The 16,534-nt window shown below is 47.9% G+C and overlaps 2 protein-coding genes across 2 annotated transcripts; both read right to left on the bottom strand.

Moving 5' to 3' along the window:
• Window positions 1-547: 547 nt before the first annotated feature.
• LOC146271469 (vang-like protein 2) lies at window positions 548-9,383 on the bottom strand. The gene is made up of 8 exons (XM_084708413.1): window positions 9,312-9,383; window positions 5,294-5,697; window positions 4,983-5,106; window positions 4,182-4,789; window positions 3,916-4,049; window positions 3,618-3,753; window positions 2,879-3,125; window positions 548-2,439 (listed from the first exon to the last, which is right to left on the bottom strand). The coding sequence occupies exons 2-8, from the start codon at window positions 5,362-5,364 to the stop codon at window positions 2,179-2,181; spliced, it is 1,581 nt and encodes a 526-aa protein (XP_084564539.1). The 5' UTR covers window positions 5,365-5,697; window positions 9,312-9,383; the 3' UTR covers window positions 548-2,178.
• Window positions 9,384-9,528: 145 nt separating this feature from the next.
• On the bottom strand, window positions 9,529-16,340 carry ncstn (nicastrin). Its single transcript, XM_084708491.1, has 17 exons — window positions 16,192-16,340; window positions 15,441-15,542; window positions 15,229-15,352; window positions 14,961-15,082; window positions 14,687-14,832; window positions 14,314-14,455; window positions 14,085-14,197; window positions 13,642-13,794; window positions 13,196-13,300; window positions 12,853-12,930; window positions 12,563-12,732; window positions 12,351-12,453; window positions 12,068-12,166; window positions 11,688-11,775; window positions 11,176-11,345; window positions 10,803-11,015; window positions 9,529-10,601 (listed from the first exon to the last, which is right to left on the bottom strand). Exons 1-17 carry the CDS (start codon window positions 16,247-16,249, stop codon window positions 10,479-10,481), a joined length of 2,109 nt encoding a protein of 702 aa, XP_084564617.1. The 5' UTR covers window positions 16,250-16,340; the 3' UTR covers window positions 9,529-10,478.
• Between the last annotated feature and the right edge of the window lie 194 nt (window positions 16,341-16,534).

Below are 16,534 nucleotides of genomic sequence, written 5' to 3'. Positions count from 1 at the left end.
GGCTCACAGTGACCGTCTTGGAGCTTAAAAACCACAAACACCAACCCCCACAAAGGTTTTCTCACAGTAAGTGCATAGATAAAAGCACTAAAGAACCGACCATGTAATTGGGTTATATTTAAATGATTCCATAATTAGATGGATATGATGAAGTGCTGGTATACATATGACGTTTATAGTTTGACATTTTCCGTTTTTTATTCAACCCAACTTCGTTTATTTATTTGATTATATATATATATATATATATATATATATATATATTTGGGTACTTCAGGTTTTATTATTGCATAGTTATATTTAAACAGAATATGGTGGTGAAAAAGCAGGAAAATATGACCCATGTATGGACATCACTGACATGGCTGAGTCAAAGGAACATTTAAAGTTTTAGGGAAAGATGTCAACATTTAAATTGCATCACTACACTTTACCCTGAATTGATCAAAAAGAGCAGCTTGTCTGCTTCCTGTTTTACAACTTTAAATGGGCCACTCTTTCTTCATTCAGCACCTTTTCAGATACACAGAAACACAAAGAACAAATGCACAGGAAGATGGTTTAATCATTCAAAATGTCTAGCATACTATACGAGCTACAGTTACCAGATAATGTCGAATCTACAAATCTTTGTACAAGCCCCACCTCCGTTCCAAGATAAACAAAAACTTTCTGGAAATTGTATCATAACTTAGGCACTGTAAAAATGATAGAAAAAAACAAGCTTGTATAAAAAGGTACTTTTAAACCCCACATTTTTGCATGCATATAAAAACTGAAAGACAATCATTTGCATTATTTCATTGTGACATGTTCATGTCAATGCCAGTTCTGGACTTTTAGTTTCACTCATGGTACTCTCACAGGCACGTACGCTACTGGATTTCAGCTCGACTGCAAATTGGTGAACACAAGAAACTGGCTGACCGACATGTGGTGGATCAGGAAATAACAAGCCAACACAATTTGGGTCGGTTTAAGTCTCAACACCAACATTCAAGTTACAGTACACCTTGGTCTTATCCATGGAGAGGTTTAGTGGTCAGAGTAGTGGTTTAGTTTCTGAGTTCATAAACAGAGCTTTGAACGGTGACCGTGTTTAGCTCTAGGGTGTTATTTACATATGAGTAAGGCTATCTGATGGAGGCAGCGATGACACTGTGCATGTTTTAGTCGTGCGACTATGACCTGCAGCTGGACCTGCAGCGGAGGAATACAATCACATGTCCCTGGTCAGAGCGGTCTTCTCAAAGAAACAGAGGGATGAGGGATTGAGAGGGGGAAATACCATTGGGATAGCACAGGGATACTACCAGAATGCAATGCAGTCCTATGACTTATCCTCCTATCAAAGTTGATATGCACTGTCAGAGTGGACTAAACCAAGAGTCACACAATGTAGACAACCTACGATGATTCAAAGCCACTTGGTCTCTGTTCCGGAATGTGCTTCCTTTTGCAAATAGAGGGCAACGAGAGACACCATGGTAATTCAATACATGTACATTGTGAAAAAAACAAAACAAACAATTGTCACACCTCTAGATTTGGAAAAAAACTGTCTTTATCATCTCCTTATCCAGGACTAGATACAAGCGTAGACTGGAAATAGTCTAGATGGAAAAATGTTAAAATCTGCAGTTAGCCGACTAAATGTTGTGCTCCGATTGATCCATCCATGAGACATCAGGAAGTGGAACTAAGAAGTGAAGCCATCAGGCCCCAGTGGACAGCATGAGTCATGCATTCCATACAACACGGGATCCAGTGGTTACAGTTAAAAGATTTTAAAACAATTTTGGAATTCATGTAAAATGACACCGGCCTTTAGAAACGTTTTTTTTTTTTCTTTTTTTTTTTTTTTACAGCATGTCATTTAGACATAACACATAAATCAAGGACTCCATTTCCGGATTTGTAAAATCGTAGCTTATCGCAGTTTGATAATCAAAACATCTATGACGGTGGTCTCCTTGATATCTCAATGATCCCAACAGCCTTTATTGATTTAGTTCCTTTCTTTCTCTACATTTGACTGACAGAAGCAAGTCTGGGATGGTGCTTGACCATCCTCCTGACACATGACACATCCACCATCACGTAGGCCAGGATCCCAAAAAAGAACATTAGAAAAAACATCAGAACCAAACAATTGGGACACATCCCCTGCCCTGGCCTCTAAACGGAGGTCTCGGACTGCAGCCTCATGACAAACTTGTGGCTCTTGGGGTCAATGAACTCCTCCCCCATACGCAGGAAGGGGAGAGGCGTCACCGTGACAACCAGGGAAAAATCGAGGCGTCGCAGGGAGAAGACAAGGCCCTGGCGCAGGGCGGAGGTCACCGGTTCCTCGCTCACCAGGGTCCACTGGCGCCCTCTGCCGTTCTCCCGCTGGTACTGCATGGTGGGGCCTGGGCTGAGGTAGCGCTCCAGGAAGGCCTGGTGAGCACAACAGGAACGTTACACAAATAAACCTCAACCTTGCCTGTGAATATGGTTTGACTGAGTCTGCTTTTAGGATCATTGACCAATGCATGTTTTGTAAAGCTCTCTCTTGGAAATCACTTTGGATAAAAGCGTCTGCTAAATGAATAAATGTAAATGTTTTATTTGGACACTATAAACAAAGGCCATTGGGTTCTCAGCAGCCCAAAGTAGAAGTAGTCATTTGACAACAACTAATTACATTAATATACAATTCAGTATATTAGCTGCTTCATTGAATGACTGGATGCATAAATATATCTTAGGGTACGGTTAACCTCTTTAGCTCCATGGCAATGACAACAAATAAATGTTTATTTCAGCCTCCATGTGACCAGTCAGGCTGACAGAGAACACATCGTATGAGGCGCGTGTGTGTGTGTGAGAGCCGTACCTTGGGGGTCATGTTGTGCGTGATGCAGAACTGCAGGTGTGTGAGGATGCTCTCCATGCTGTGGTAGGGCTGCTGGCGGGTGGTGCGCAGGTACTTCTGCATGGCCCGGGCCATGGGGGCGAAGATGGCCTGGGCCGCCTCCCGGGGGTCCATCACCTCCCGGGGGTGCTTGGGAGACGAGGCGCCCGGCTCGTCCTCCTGCAGGCGCTTGATGTGGGTGAAGGCCTCCTCCACTGCCACCACCAGCCTGGGAGGGGCAAGACAGGGGCCTTCTGTTAGGGTGGTCGGCTCGGGGATCGGGTGTGTCCACGAGTGTTTGGAAATAGCTCTCTTGGGGTTGTCTAGAAGCGGTCTGGATGAATCGTGGTTGTCTATACGTGTATTTCTATAATGTGGTACAATACGGTCGATAGGACATCTATAATGTGGTTGGTCAGACATTGTCTTTACATAAAAAGTAAAGACATAATTTTTTTTTTTTTTTAAGCCCACTACTTGTGAAAGCACCCCGTTTGTAAAAGCACTGCAGAAAGTCTTTGTAAGGGAACAGGTTATATCCAAACACAGCTCATCTACAAACACAGGTTATCTACATACACACCTTATCTACAAACACAGGTTATATCCAAACACAGCTTATCTACACACAGGTCATCTACAAACACAGGTTATATCCAAACACAGCTTATCTACAAACACAGGTGGACTTGAGCGGCGGGGCTCTGCTGGCGGGCCTCACCTGGCCTTGCGCTTGCGGACCCTGCGCTCCATCTCAGCCTCCTCGTAGTAGTACTCGTTGTGGGAGTTGTCCCTCCTCCGGGCGGCCGCCGCGATCATGGCCCGGGACTGGCCGGTGGAGTTGTTGGTGCTGTTCTCTGGATCAAACAACCACAACGGGCAGTTAGTTGTGTGTAGGGGGGGAGAGGATGGATGGGTAAGTGGAGGGCTAGGGGTGGGTGGGAAGGAAGGAAGGAGAGGATGAAAGATGTTGGGAAGAAAAAATGGATAAATGGATGAAAGGTAAAGAACGGGCGTACCGTCTAAGGAGTAGACCTTGAACCCAGACATCTTCTTGGAGAGGATGGACTTGGGCAGGTTGAGCAGAGCCGGGTTGTAGACCGGGAAGTCGCTGTAGTACTGGTCCAGGACCCACACGGCAGCCCTCTGGATGCTGGAGAACACAGGCTCACCGTCAGCATGGCTCGTCACCAACACGGCTCAGAACAGAACACACGCTTGAACAGGGAACGCTTGGTCTGTATTTTGGGGGCAGCCACGCAGTATCTGTCACACACACACACACCTGAGGTGGCCCACGTTGTAGAAGCGGCTGGCCCCGTCGGTGGTGCGCACCACCTTGAGGCAGAAGGCGGGCTGCAGGTGGCGCACCTCCAGCAGCACCAGCGCCAGGTACTGGATGAAGAGCAGCGCGTCCACCAGCGACGCCGCGTACTCTACGATCCCCCGGTAGTCGCGCTCCCGGGGCTCCAGCACACGCACGCCGTAGAACAGCCAGTAGGACGCCACGAACAGGAACACCAGCACCATGAGGAGGCAGCGGAAGACGAAGAAGCGCGGCAGGGTGGCGCGCGGCGGGCGCAGGAACAGCGCCCAAGAGGAGATGAGGAGGACCAGCAGCTTGAAGGCCAGGGAGACGTAGAGGCCCTCGCAGGGCGTGCCGCACGGGTCCAGGGCGTCCCGCCACAGCATCTGGGGGAGCACCAGGAAGGCCAGGGGCGTGAGGAGGGCGAACAGGCCCAGGCAGCCCCCCAGGACGGGGCCCACGAAGCGCTTGCACTCCAGCGGCGACGACTCATCCAGCTCCTTGGAGAGGCGCGTCAGGTCCTCGTTGGAGACGCTGTGCTCGGAGGTGCCGGTGACCACGGTGGTGGTCTCCCCCCAGTTGTCGTCCTGAGGAGAGGAGGTGGGGGAAAGACAGTTAGACAGGCAGAAAGGCATATTGTTGCCGAGTAGAGGAACTAATGGGTTTGTTTCCAGGGCTGCTGAGACAAGTTTACGCCGAGCAGGGAAACGAGAGGACGGAACGGGGAGATAACGGGGACGAGGGGACGAGCAGCAGAGAGCCAGGCCTGGGAAGTCTCACCCTGTCGTCTCCGCGGGTGGACTCTGCGTCCAGGAGCGGCTCCCCGGGGGCCTGGATGGTGACCGACTTGTCCCCGCGGCTGCTGCCATCTCGGCTCTTGGAGCGGTGCCTGTCCCTCCGGTCCCTGGAAGAGGGGGAGGGGCTGTGTTAGCATGTCCAGGAGCCTTTCACGTCATACTCTATTGTAAGAATGAAGGCATCTGTGGGATTTCAAATCTGGGATGTTCAATATGTATGGTGTTTGTTACCATCAGTTGAGTCGTGTGTGTGTGTGTGTGTGTGTGAGTTTGTGTGTGTGAGTGCTCCCCTACCTGTGCTTGCGGGAGCTGCGGGAGTGGGAGGACTTGTAGGAGTAGCCCGAGTACTGTGACTCGTTGTCCATGTCGCGGGCCGCTGCTGGGCAGGGTTTACGGGCCCTTCCTCCTCCCCCCGAGCCTCGGTCGCCCCCGGCTCCGCCCAGCTGGCTTTTGCGCTCGGAGATGGACTTGGTGGAGAGGGCCAAGGGCAGTTTCAGCAGGTCAACCTTGCTCCTGAGGGAATCTATCTTGAAGGCCGGAGGAGGGCCGGAGGGAGAGCAGGCACGAAAGGGAAAAGGTGGATGAAAGGAAAGACAGATCGGGAGACTAGGCTAGAGAAGAAGGGGAGGGGGGGGGTGAGGGAGTGGAAGATAGAATGATGGGGAGACCGAGGGAGGGGATGTTGGACTGGCTGGGTGCTGGAGAGGAAGAAGAGAAGAGATGATAAAGTCAAAAGATGAAAAAGAGATGAAAAAGTCAAAAGTTTTCTTAGAAAGGCTGTAGATCAAGCCAGTTAGAAACCACATAACTGCACTGGATCATAAGCTTGAGAGACTACTTTAGCCCACTAAGATAAAGCCTAGACGTGATATTTGAAGAGATTACATGACATTTCACATCTGACTCCTATCCATAACAACATGCAGATTAGATCACTTTCTGCTAGCAGAGGAGTCCCAGCCCCTAACATCCCCAGCTGACACTCCTGAGCCAAATGAGGGACAGCAGGGCCCATTATCCCACTGAGCCAAAGCCCTGACCATGCCCTGGGACCTAACGCAAGTTGCCAAGTAAAAGCCAAGGTGACTCATCGTGCAGGCGTAGCAATACAAGGTCCGCTGAAACTCGACAGGTCTGACACAAAGGCAGCCATATTGGATTACTGTGTTTTCACAAACTTGTTTGCCCTCTTCCTCCCTCTCCACATCTCACATTCCCACTTGGTCTCCCTTGGTCCCCAGGGTAACAAGGGCCTCTCCGCTGCCATAGCGATGAAAGAGGGTGTTCAGCTGAAGGGGATTGGAAGTTGACAGTTGCCATGGTGACCTAACCTTACGCCACCCTATTCTGCTAAGAAACCAACTCTCCAAAAAAACACGAGTGCTGGGATGACGGATGCATGTTTGTCACAGGTTCAGTTGACAAAAGGCGGGGCCACCTACACTAATTGGAAGGCTTGATTGGTCGTGTAAGAGGGAAATTGGTGGGGTGGTGGAACACACATTTCCATAAATTACAGGGGATTTGCCAACACCAAGCAACTAACTTACTCCATTAAAACACCATTCTATTCTCTCGTCCTTTCCCAGCTCTCCACACAAGTGTCTGTGTGTGTGCGTGTGTACGTTGACATGAGCTTAATCTGGGGAAGTAGGTTAAGTGCCCCCGCGGAAACTCTTCTGACCGTTTGTACCCACCAATAAACTCCCCAAGAGTCTTGAGCAACGTGCTGTACTCCGCTAGCCTCAATTTCATGCAGATAAGGCACACACAAACACCCATTTTACTGAGCAAAGGCTACATAATGAAATAAAAACATGTAATGCGTGCCTTTCCATAAAAAGAACAGTGTTAAGGGGAGGCGTGTAGCTGTTGGTTAGCTCCTCTTCAGATGTTTGACCTCATTATTCCTCTGAGGTGAGAGGTCGGGCTTTAGACTGTGAAGGATATGATGAACACCTGATCTATGAAGGTGTGGTCTGAGCATGAGATAGATAGGGTTTCCTATTCATCCACATGTCCCCGTTCACAATAAGGGCTGGAAGTAACCTCACTTTAACCTGTTGTAACTACAGAATGCATGCGTCATTATAGCCAAGCTACAGACCTTATGAAGTGAGGTGGGGGTAGAGCTCTTCTGCTAAATCTATCCCCGGTGCATGAAGTCTAACCAAGATGGCTGGATAGCACGACCTGTTAGTGGATAGGGTTCCATTTGGAAGACGACGAGGGGAGCCTCAAATCCCAAAACGTATTAATCACAAACCCGAAGCAAAATACATACAAGACATCGGAAGATAAAGGACCCCCCTAGAATCTCTGACAGGCTTGGTCTGGAAAAGTCCATTCATGCACTCCTTGGTGGGATGGTGTCGTCTGCAAACGTGACTAGTCTTGAGATGAATCACTAGGCTTGCACAGCCTCCTTCCAAGACTTGGAATGAAAAAGGCTGCCTCCCAATATCCTCCTCTGTTTAGAATGAGATACAAATGTCAAGGAAGCTGCTGTTGTAGTCTGGGGGGGGGGGGACGGGGGGGGGTAAGAGAAGCGGGCCAGATGCAGTGTGTAAATGCAGACTGGAACCAGAGAGACAGCCCCCCAGAGGCGGGGCTCAACTGACCGAGAGAGTAAACTAAACCATCATGCATGGCTCATTACCTTACTGTATCCCAGATGCCCTCTGGGAAGGCACTGGCAGGAAATGACACAAACCGTCTCCTGTCTTCATGTCAAACACTTGATCTTTTAATGAGGTTTCGTTTAGAGGAAACCTGGCCTCTACAGAACATTGTTCATAACACACATGGAAACCAGGCTGGCCCAAGCCATTAGATACCTGTTTCAAAGCTCATTGTTTCAGCTGCCAATGTACTTCTGAACCAGGCCTACAGTGGAAATAGTTGGCTTTTTTTCCACCAGACATTTGAGGTGAAAAAGGCAACTGCACAAACAAACATGTGCATCCTGTGGCCCAGGCCTGTTCCTCACACAAGCCTGGAATTAGAAGAAAAGCAATAGCAATACAGACAACTGTTTGTCAACTTCTGTGTCCATGTGCTGCCCAGAGTAGCAGGTGTGTGAACAACAGGGTGTGGCACAATCATAACAAGGGGCGACATGGTTTGTCCACCTTTTCTGAATTATATGAACAAACTGATTTACCTTGTCATTTTGAAAGATGACTGGGTTAAATTTACCCAGGGCGAAGTATCTAAAACTAACACACCCAGAGAAAGTTAAACATTGGAAAGTTAAACATTGGGTGAGATATGGTTATTTTATACAAAACGAGGGTTTCTTATATGAAATGGTACTGCAACCAGCAGTCTGCTGAGAGTCAAGCCTTTCTGTGCGCTCAAGATAGCATGTTGAGCTTCTTGAATGGCTTACACTGTGATTGTTTTCCTGCATAACACAAGTCAATGACTTATGTTATTTGAAACATTTGTAACATATTACATATCATCTGAAACATGTTAATACGCAACTAACACGTTGTTTGTTGCAGTTCTTGCAGCTGAACTGATACATTTACGAGGTATAGCTACTTGTACTGGCCACTTCAAATAGTGAAACCTCTTTCCCTCATGGCATACATAGCCCAGTTGGGATATGAACCTACACTAAGATCCATCAATAATTGAACAACTGCCCTAACATCACATGCCTGAAGGAAAACAAGGAAATTAGTTAATGTACCAGTGAGCAAGCACAAAACATGTGCTTGGGCATAGCCTACACCAGGAGAACAGGTTAACATTAAAATGCGAGCTATACTGTATCAGTATAGGCTTGTACAACAATAAAACAGCGCACAGCCACGACCTCAGAGCTCAATTAAATGAGTGACTATTACGTTTACCCTTTGTTAAGCTATCTCGCTTTCCTTTTCGAAAAAAGGGAGTGCGGATGCGCTGTGAATGAATACATACCCTTAATTTTCTAAATGGACTATTGCCCAAACTAAAATTCTGAGTCGAATTCCAGTGTCGAGTGGGTTTATATATTCCATACTGCTGCAAATGATAACCCTAAACCAAGTTCGCAATCTTGCTAGATAGCTACGTGGCCTCGGTGAAAATAACAATGGGCCCTATCAGGGGTCCTAGCCCAACTTCCCCTGTAACTGCGGCCGGGTGAAAACCGAGTGCGACCATATCGTCGTCTTCCCGACTTATTGTTTCGGGAAACACATGACCCTCGTGCTCAATTGGCCGTTTCTGATTCTTCTTTGAAAAAATATGTTAAACGCATACTTAAATGTGCCTATCATATTTTGTTACCCTATACCAATCCCAAAATACTACTCACTTAGTGCAGGATATCCATTCAGGTATTTTCTCACTTTCCACTTCTTTCCCTCAACCGTAACGCTATGAGCCCCGCCCCCGATTATACGCCCCTCCTCCACCCCCTGTGGGAAAGTCGATGGTAATGCTCAGAGCCATAGAAAAATATTTTTCTATGGCTCTGGTAATGCTGCAAGAGTAGCCTACTTCAGTGCCTTTTCCTTCACATAAAAAATAAATTTCCAATTAGTTAGCATTTAATTCGGTATATAGCCATTTTGTACAAATAGAATATTACAGATTTTTACAGATGCTTATAGACATTTCGCTGTCCACCCTCCAATAGTTCAATTTAAGTTTTTCTTTCCTCAAATTGAATTCAATGTATTTAAACAATGAAAGTTTGGAAAAGAAGCCATGTTTATTTTGTTATCAAGGCAATAATCACACATATTTCCCAGTTGGTCAGAAATTATCATAAAACAAAATGTCATCAACACATAAAAACTTCTGCCATGATGTACTCAAATTCTTTAAGGTAATAATATAATTATAAAAAGAAAATATTCTAAGGATCAAAAGTGGACAATACAGTGCATCTGTATATCCATATGCAATTTTGAATGTGTAGTGGTCATTTGGCTCAACCCCAAATCTACAAAGAAAATGTGTCATCTCATAACAAAGGACATGATCATTATGCTACAGACAGAAGAGCTATTGCACATCCTACTGCAATGTCACATACACTCAAGCTCACACACACTCATTTGCTCACCTATCAAGACACACATAACTTCAAACACACGTACACACACACACAAATACATTTTCACCGGGTCAAACAGAACTTTGTGCCTACTCCCATTGTACAGTAAACAAAACATTCTTTGACAAACAAAAAGGAATATGAACATCTTTCACACTGGTGGCCGGCAGGCTGATACCAGTGCAACCTGACCCTGATGACTCCAGATCCATTCCGGGCCAAGTCTAGTCCCATATTAAACCTCAACTGTGCGAGTCCATCGGCCAGAGTTTCCAAATAATCAGTTTTGCACTTGTGTACCCAATAGTATGTTTAAAAATCGTTTTTCTTCAGTTGTTAGGTAGCGGTAGAGAGAGAGTAGGTTGCTGGCCACGGGGTTTGCAGATGCCTGGAGGGGTTTGGAGGAGCGAGGGGCGTGCATCAGTAGGTTGCGTTTCCCGGCTCCCGCGCCGAGCTGAACAGCACGTCTGCCTTGGAACTGACGAAGTACGTCACCAGGAGAGAGGCAAGCAACACCGCCACTCCCACGCCCAATGTCAGCATCTGGGAGGGTCAGCCGAGCGAGGTTAAAGAGAAGAGAGAGAAGGAAGGAGAAAGGCAGAGAGAGGAGAACCGGTATACTTTAACAATCCCCTCGTTATTTCTGCCTTTTTCTCCCACCCTCGTCTTTGGATGAAATAAAAAAATAAATAAAGTCATTTTTGAAGTCAAACTGAAGTATAGGAAAACGTGGTTCTTCCTTACCTCCAGGTCGTGGCTCGCCACCAGGAATATGCGGGCTTTGATGAACTTCCAGCGGGACTCGGTCCACGTGGAGTACGCTGAGGAGGAGTACTCCCCCAGCTCAAAGGCCGGGGACAGGGCTTTGGCGAGGCGCACCGAGGAGCGCACGCAGAAGCCCTGCCTCTCCGTGCCATTGGGGGGCACCGTGCCCTGCACCCAGAGGTAGGAGTACAACTGAGGGAGGGGGGGGGACAGGAGAGAGAGAGAGGGGAGGAGAGGAGGTCAGTCTCTCAAGCTGTGATCTTATCCTTCCCTTCATGTACCTACACAGACAGTCAAACGAGAGCTGGCAGTCCCTGTGGTGTCGGGCCTCTGTCAGGTCTCAGGTCCTTACGTGTTTGCTCTCGTTCTCCAGGTCGTCTGGCTTCTGACAGGAAGTCTGGTTCAGGCTGGTGGCGTTCCCTGTCAGGTTGGCCAGGATGTGCTGCACCAGACGGGTGGGGGTGTTGGCTGCGGAGTTTGCCGACATGGTGACTCCGACGTAGTACTGCGGTGGGCTGGGCTCTGAGAGACAGGTGGCAGTACACAAATCAGGGATACTTCCTTATTGACACACTGGTTGTAGTATACCGGAAACAAGTGGGCTGTGTTTTCATGTGCTATTGGGCATTTTTCTAGTGGAAAAATGTGTCCTAAATGATCAAAACAGGGGCTTGTATGGATTCATTTAGGTCAAGCTGGGACCCAGAACTATTCAAAGGGACCCTGGGAAGAGTGTTGCATCTACAGTGGTATATGAAGTGCCCAAGGGATGCTAGGATGCTGAGGGCTGTTTGAGATGGGTCTTGGGTAGTGACAGAGAGGGGATGACAGTAGTGACAGAGAGGGGATGACAGGAGTACTCACTCAGGAGAGACTTCAGCTCAGGAGCCAACAGAGCCTGGAACCAGCTGTTGTCAGACTCGACCAGGAAACCGTACAGCATCTGGGTGACCTGAGATGGAAAGAGATTTTGCCGGAAAGACACAAAGAAAGACAGAAAAATGGGGAGAGAGAAAGCAAGCAAAATGAGTGTGTGCAACAGTCTAGAAGAGAGATAGTCTAACAGGTCCAACCTCGTCCAAAGGTTAACAGCAACCCGACCACGGACTCCAGCTGTGAATCATCACACCAAGTCCTGTGCCGAGCCACTGATAAGAACGTGCGACTTCTCGACTTGACAGGCAATCACTGGAGCATGCGACACACTGGGCGCACTGCCACACGAGCACTGAGGAGGAGCTTACTATCTTGGGGTTGGCGACAATGTTGTTGAGCTGCGCTTCGTCTCCGTCAGCCTGCATGTAGAGAGCACGAGCTACCATGGTCGCCACCTCCGCCAGGGCCTGGAACACCGCAGCAGGAGACGAAACGTTAGGTTGTGTGAAAAAACGATTCTCATCGTGTGACGGTCTTTTGGTTTAAACATGACACAGGAAACTGTGACTCGTAGGCCCGTGACATGTACTGTATGCTTCACTTGAGTGTGCACGATTACGTTAGCAGTATGTTGCTTTTCCAAAAATGTACCTTGGCAGTGTCGGTCTCATACTCTAGCTTTTCCTCTGGGGTCAGGCCTGCAGGGTAGGTCAGGTTGAGGTAGGCATCATTGTCATAGACACTCTCGTAATACCTATTTAAAGCAAAATGCATCATTCAATTGTTGAGAAGCGCATAGCAAGGAACATAATTAACATTCAACGGGCAGCTAGCATGACGTGTGGACAGGTCAAGTTCCTCACTTGTTATTGTAAGCCGATTGGTGGTCTGCCAGCACCATGCCTGGGATAGGCCGAGCTCGCAGGAAGCGCTGGAGGGAGGAGGGAGGAAGAGGCTGAGAGACAGCGGGCTCTGTCAATGAGAAGTTGAGCCCAGCGGCGGCTCTGCGCAGGTTGGCCACCATATCTGTCACCTGAGTGGAGGAGTAGGACAAGACACGGTTAAGAAGGAGAAACTCATAGAGAGCGGAGACGGAGGAAAAAGGGGGTTTGTGGTGATAGGGACACGTAGTGTGGTGGTGGGGCGGACTGGCCTCTGTGTTGACGCTGGCGTTGCTCCTGGACACTGGGTCAGAGTGGAGCCAAAGGTTGGAGCCACTACGAACCCCCACCTACACACACACATTGAGAAGCAGATCGACAATTTAGTAAGTTATTTCACAACTAAACTCTTTCCTTGTTTCCCGAACTACAATAGCATTGATCTAGTTTCCAGGGTATTATTCTAGCATGGTATTCTATACTAGAGGCTCTCTCACTAAAGGAGGAAGTACTAAGGATACTGAACACTAGAACTACTCATCATCACTAAGGAAGCACCTGCACACTGTCTGTTTGACAGGCTAATAGAAAACGTAATAATGGGTACTGGCTTACCTGCCCGACTTCCAGTATGGAGTGAATGTTGTCCAGGTCAATGACAAACCTGTTGTTCTCCATGTCGTACACCATTCGAGAGCTGCCGATGTAGTCAAAGGCTTCCTGAGAGAGAACACATGTTTACCAACATGCTCCTATGAATGTGCTGAACACTCAGTCACTCAACATATTCAACTATCATAAATAAACTATCATAAACTATCATCGGAAATAGGTCAGAAACAAACAAGCATGACATGTATACTCATATGCTATTTGTGATGTGCTGCACACGCACCCACCCACACACCACATACATACACTGACACACAAACACAACCTACATACACTGACACACAAACACAACAACCACACACCACCTACATACACTGACGCACAAACACAACACACACAACCTACATACACTGACGCACACACAGAGAATCGAGGCCAACAGGACTAACCCCTTGGAAGAAGGCAAACAGAATGTTCCGCGTGGGTGGGGCCACCGCAGTGACCTCACGCAGGGCTTGGGCAGCCGCCAGCAGAGTGACAAACCCGGAGATGCTGCCCCTGGCTCCCGTGGCAACGTCCCAGAAGAATGACCTGCTGTCCAGCTAGCACAGGGACATGTGGGAGGAGAGTGTGGCTGAGTTGAAAGGCACCGTTGTCAATTGAGAGCGACGAACAGGAAAACATAAACACTGCACTCAAGGCAGAGACTCTTTGTAAGCATGTACAAAGATGTAGCTCGTCTTGACTGTGAGCTCACCAATCTACTTGGAATGGACATACTGCAGAGCAAAACCTATTTGACTGGAAAGACCAACATGCCAGGGCAGGAGGAAACCCAGGGTGTGCCCACATCACAGAGGGAAATGCGACAGAAGACAAGAGGGTCACTTACCCTGGCCGCTGCCAGCACCACAGTCTCATTCTCCTTGTGGCCCTTGATGGAGTTGTTGTAGGGCCGGATGGTGCTCCACACGTTAAAGTCACCCAGGGGGTCGCACATCATCTCTGATAGAGATGGATGGAGAGAGAGGGGGACTGAGTGTAAATGAACATAAATAAAAGAGAGATAGAAATAGAGGACGTATGTCTCTTCGACGGCAGGCGCAGGTTGACATCCGTACCTGGGTTGATACTGAAGATGTCATTCCGCCTCATGCAGGTGGCGGTGTCGGTGACGGCATGCATGTGGGAGTAGAGCTGCATGGCGCACAGCGGGTACACCGGAGCGCTGTTGTTCTCCGGCCTGTTGTGCTGGAAGTAGCACTGCGGAGAGACAGAGAGGGGGGGAGATGAGGAAGCTTGAGGTTTCAAAACACCCCCCCCAAACAAACAAAAAACGACCCAAATACAAACTAAACTTGCACTGGGACAGTTGGCATGTATGTAGGCAGGATGGGTGCTTATGTTGACGCTGTTTTTTTCGATTTCCTGCAGTAAGTTCCTCAAACAGAATACAACTTGTCTAACAACACTTTGTGACCTCTTGACTCTCACCTGCTTTATGACCTCTGTCTGGTTGTCTTCTTTCAGGGAGAAGATGGGGAAGTCAAACTCCTCGTAGGAGAGGCCGTTCCCCAATGGGTTCCACACCGTCGTGTTACAGTTCGCCAGGTCGGCACCATACTTCTCCGAGTACACACCTGTGTTGGGACAAATGTGCGGCCGTGAGGAACTAAAAGGTCACACAGCCATGTAAGGCAACATCGGTCACAAGGGGCTGTGTCCTCCTTCTGACTGGCAGGTGGTTGGAACTGAGGGCTCCACCCACCTGTGTTCTCATTGGGGCAGGTTGTGTGTGGGGAGAAGCCCTGGGGTGGGCTCGCATCAGGGATCACCACGGCCACGCCTGCGATCCTGCGGGATGCGTTCTTCATCTTCATCATGATAGACCTGCGGTGGGAAAGAAGGTCATTCTTCAGTGAGGGAACCCAGGGAATGCACGGCCGACGGCCGTATATGTGAACAGGTACGCCCATCCCTAAGATGAACAGTGGTCATGTTTTATGTTTTGGAGCCAAAATCTTGTGTGTGTTTACCTGGTGAAGAGTGGTGACTCCAATATTACCATATAGGGAGGATTTGGTCCTGAGCTCAAGGGCCAGTCCAGGTCTGCCTCAGATTCCAATACATGAAGCACCCCAACATCACCTGATAAAGAGGCTGAGATACAAACACAGAATGTCTGTTATTCTACTTCTTGTATTTATCCCAGTATCAGCCCCAAAAGTACAGCGTGTTTGTCACTCACACTGGCAGCCTATCTGATGTGTTGCGTTGAGCAGGCGCACGCACGGGACAGTGTTGTTAAGCTCCACATAGATCTTCTGCTCAACTGAGTTACAGTTTACACCTGAAACATAACAGTGAGATAACAGTCAAATGTCGGACAAACAAAACTGATACTGATGTCGATGCATCCTGTGCCATTTCTTCGGGTCGGACGCTTTGTTTTTCACTTTCAGGCTGACCCCAAAAGTGTAAGAACGCTTGATTGTTTGTTGCATATTTGACATGCGCATTCGTCTAACAAACTGAAGCAGCCTGTACTGGTCAGAGGACTACATCTGATATTAATCCCCCAACACAATCCCCCAGGCGTCGGCAAATCACGCGCGGTCACGCTGAAGTTGACTGTCTTGCGCTTGACTTAAGGGAAGCTGATATCACTGTTACAGAGAAGCAAACTAGTTCAGCTAGATATATGGCTAAATGTAACTCCAGAGTCTTTCTTTGGACAACATTTAGATCAGTCTCTATGCTATAATTTACATTCTAAATCAGTGACTATCGTAATTGACTGGCCATGTAAATGACATTTCTTGAACTAAAGACAACATAACGCCTGTAGCTATTAGCTAGCTAGCCGCGTTAGCTTAGCTGAGTTACAATGGAACAGAACAATGGATTGTGCGGGACACAAACATATTGAAAAAAATACTGAATTGTGTTGGCCTACAATGATTTAGACCAATGTAATAATATAAAGAGTCAGAACTTACTTTTGTAAAACCAACAAACTATTAACATTGTAACCCATTTCGGCGATCCCAAATCCATCTTCCTGGTTTGAGAAACGGGAAATACACAGGAAGTGTTTAAGTGAAAATAGTTCCGTGTTCCGCTTTCAGCCTAGTCCAACTAAAGGTTCCGCTACAGCATTTTATGTTGGCCTTTTAAAAATGGCTACGAGTGATGACACAATTCATTTTTATGAGAAAAGGAGTTTGCCATGTCACGTAGCCTCAATATGTTGCAGCGGCCAGTTGGTATCCAGGGGGTTGATGGGAGAAGCTAGGCGTTGGGGTCCACCGCTGTAACCAAATGGGAGGGGCTTGACTCATA

The sequence above is a fragment of the Hypomesus nipponensis genome, chromosome 10, assembly GCF_054491055.1.
Source record: "Hypomesus nipponensis isolate SF chromosome 10, ASM5449105v1, whole genome shotgun sequence".
NCBI classification, from domain to species: Eukaryota; Metazoa; Chordata; class Actinopteri; order Osmeriformes; family Osmeridae; genus Hypomesus; species Hypomesus nipponensis.
The sequence above is the reverse complement of the archived record's forward strand: the minus strand, read 5'-3'. Positions and strand labels throughout refer to the sequence as shown.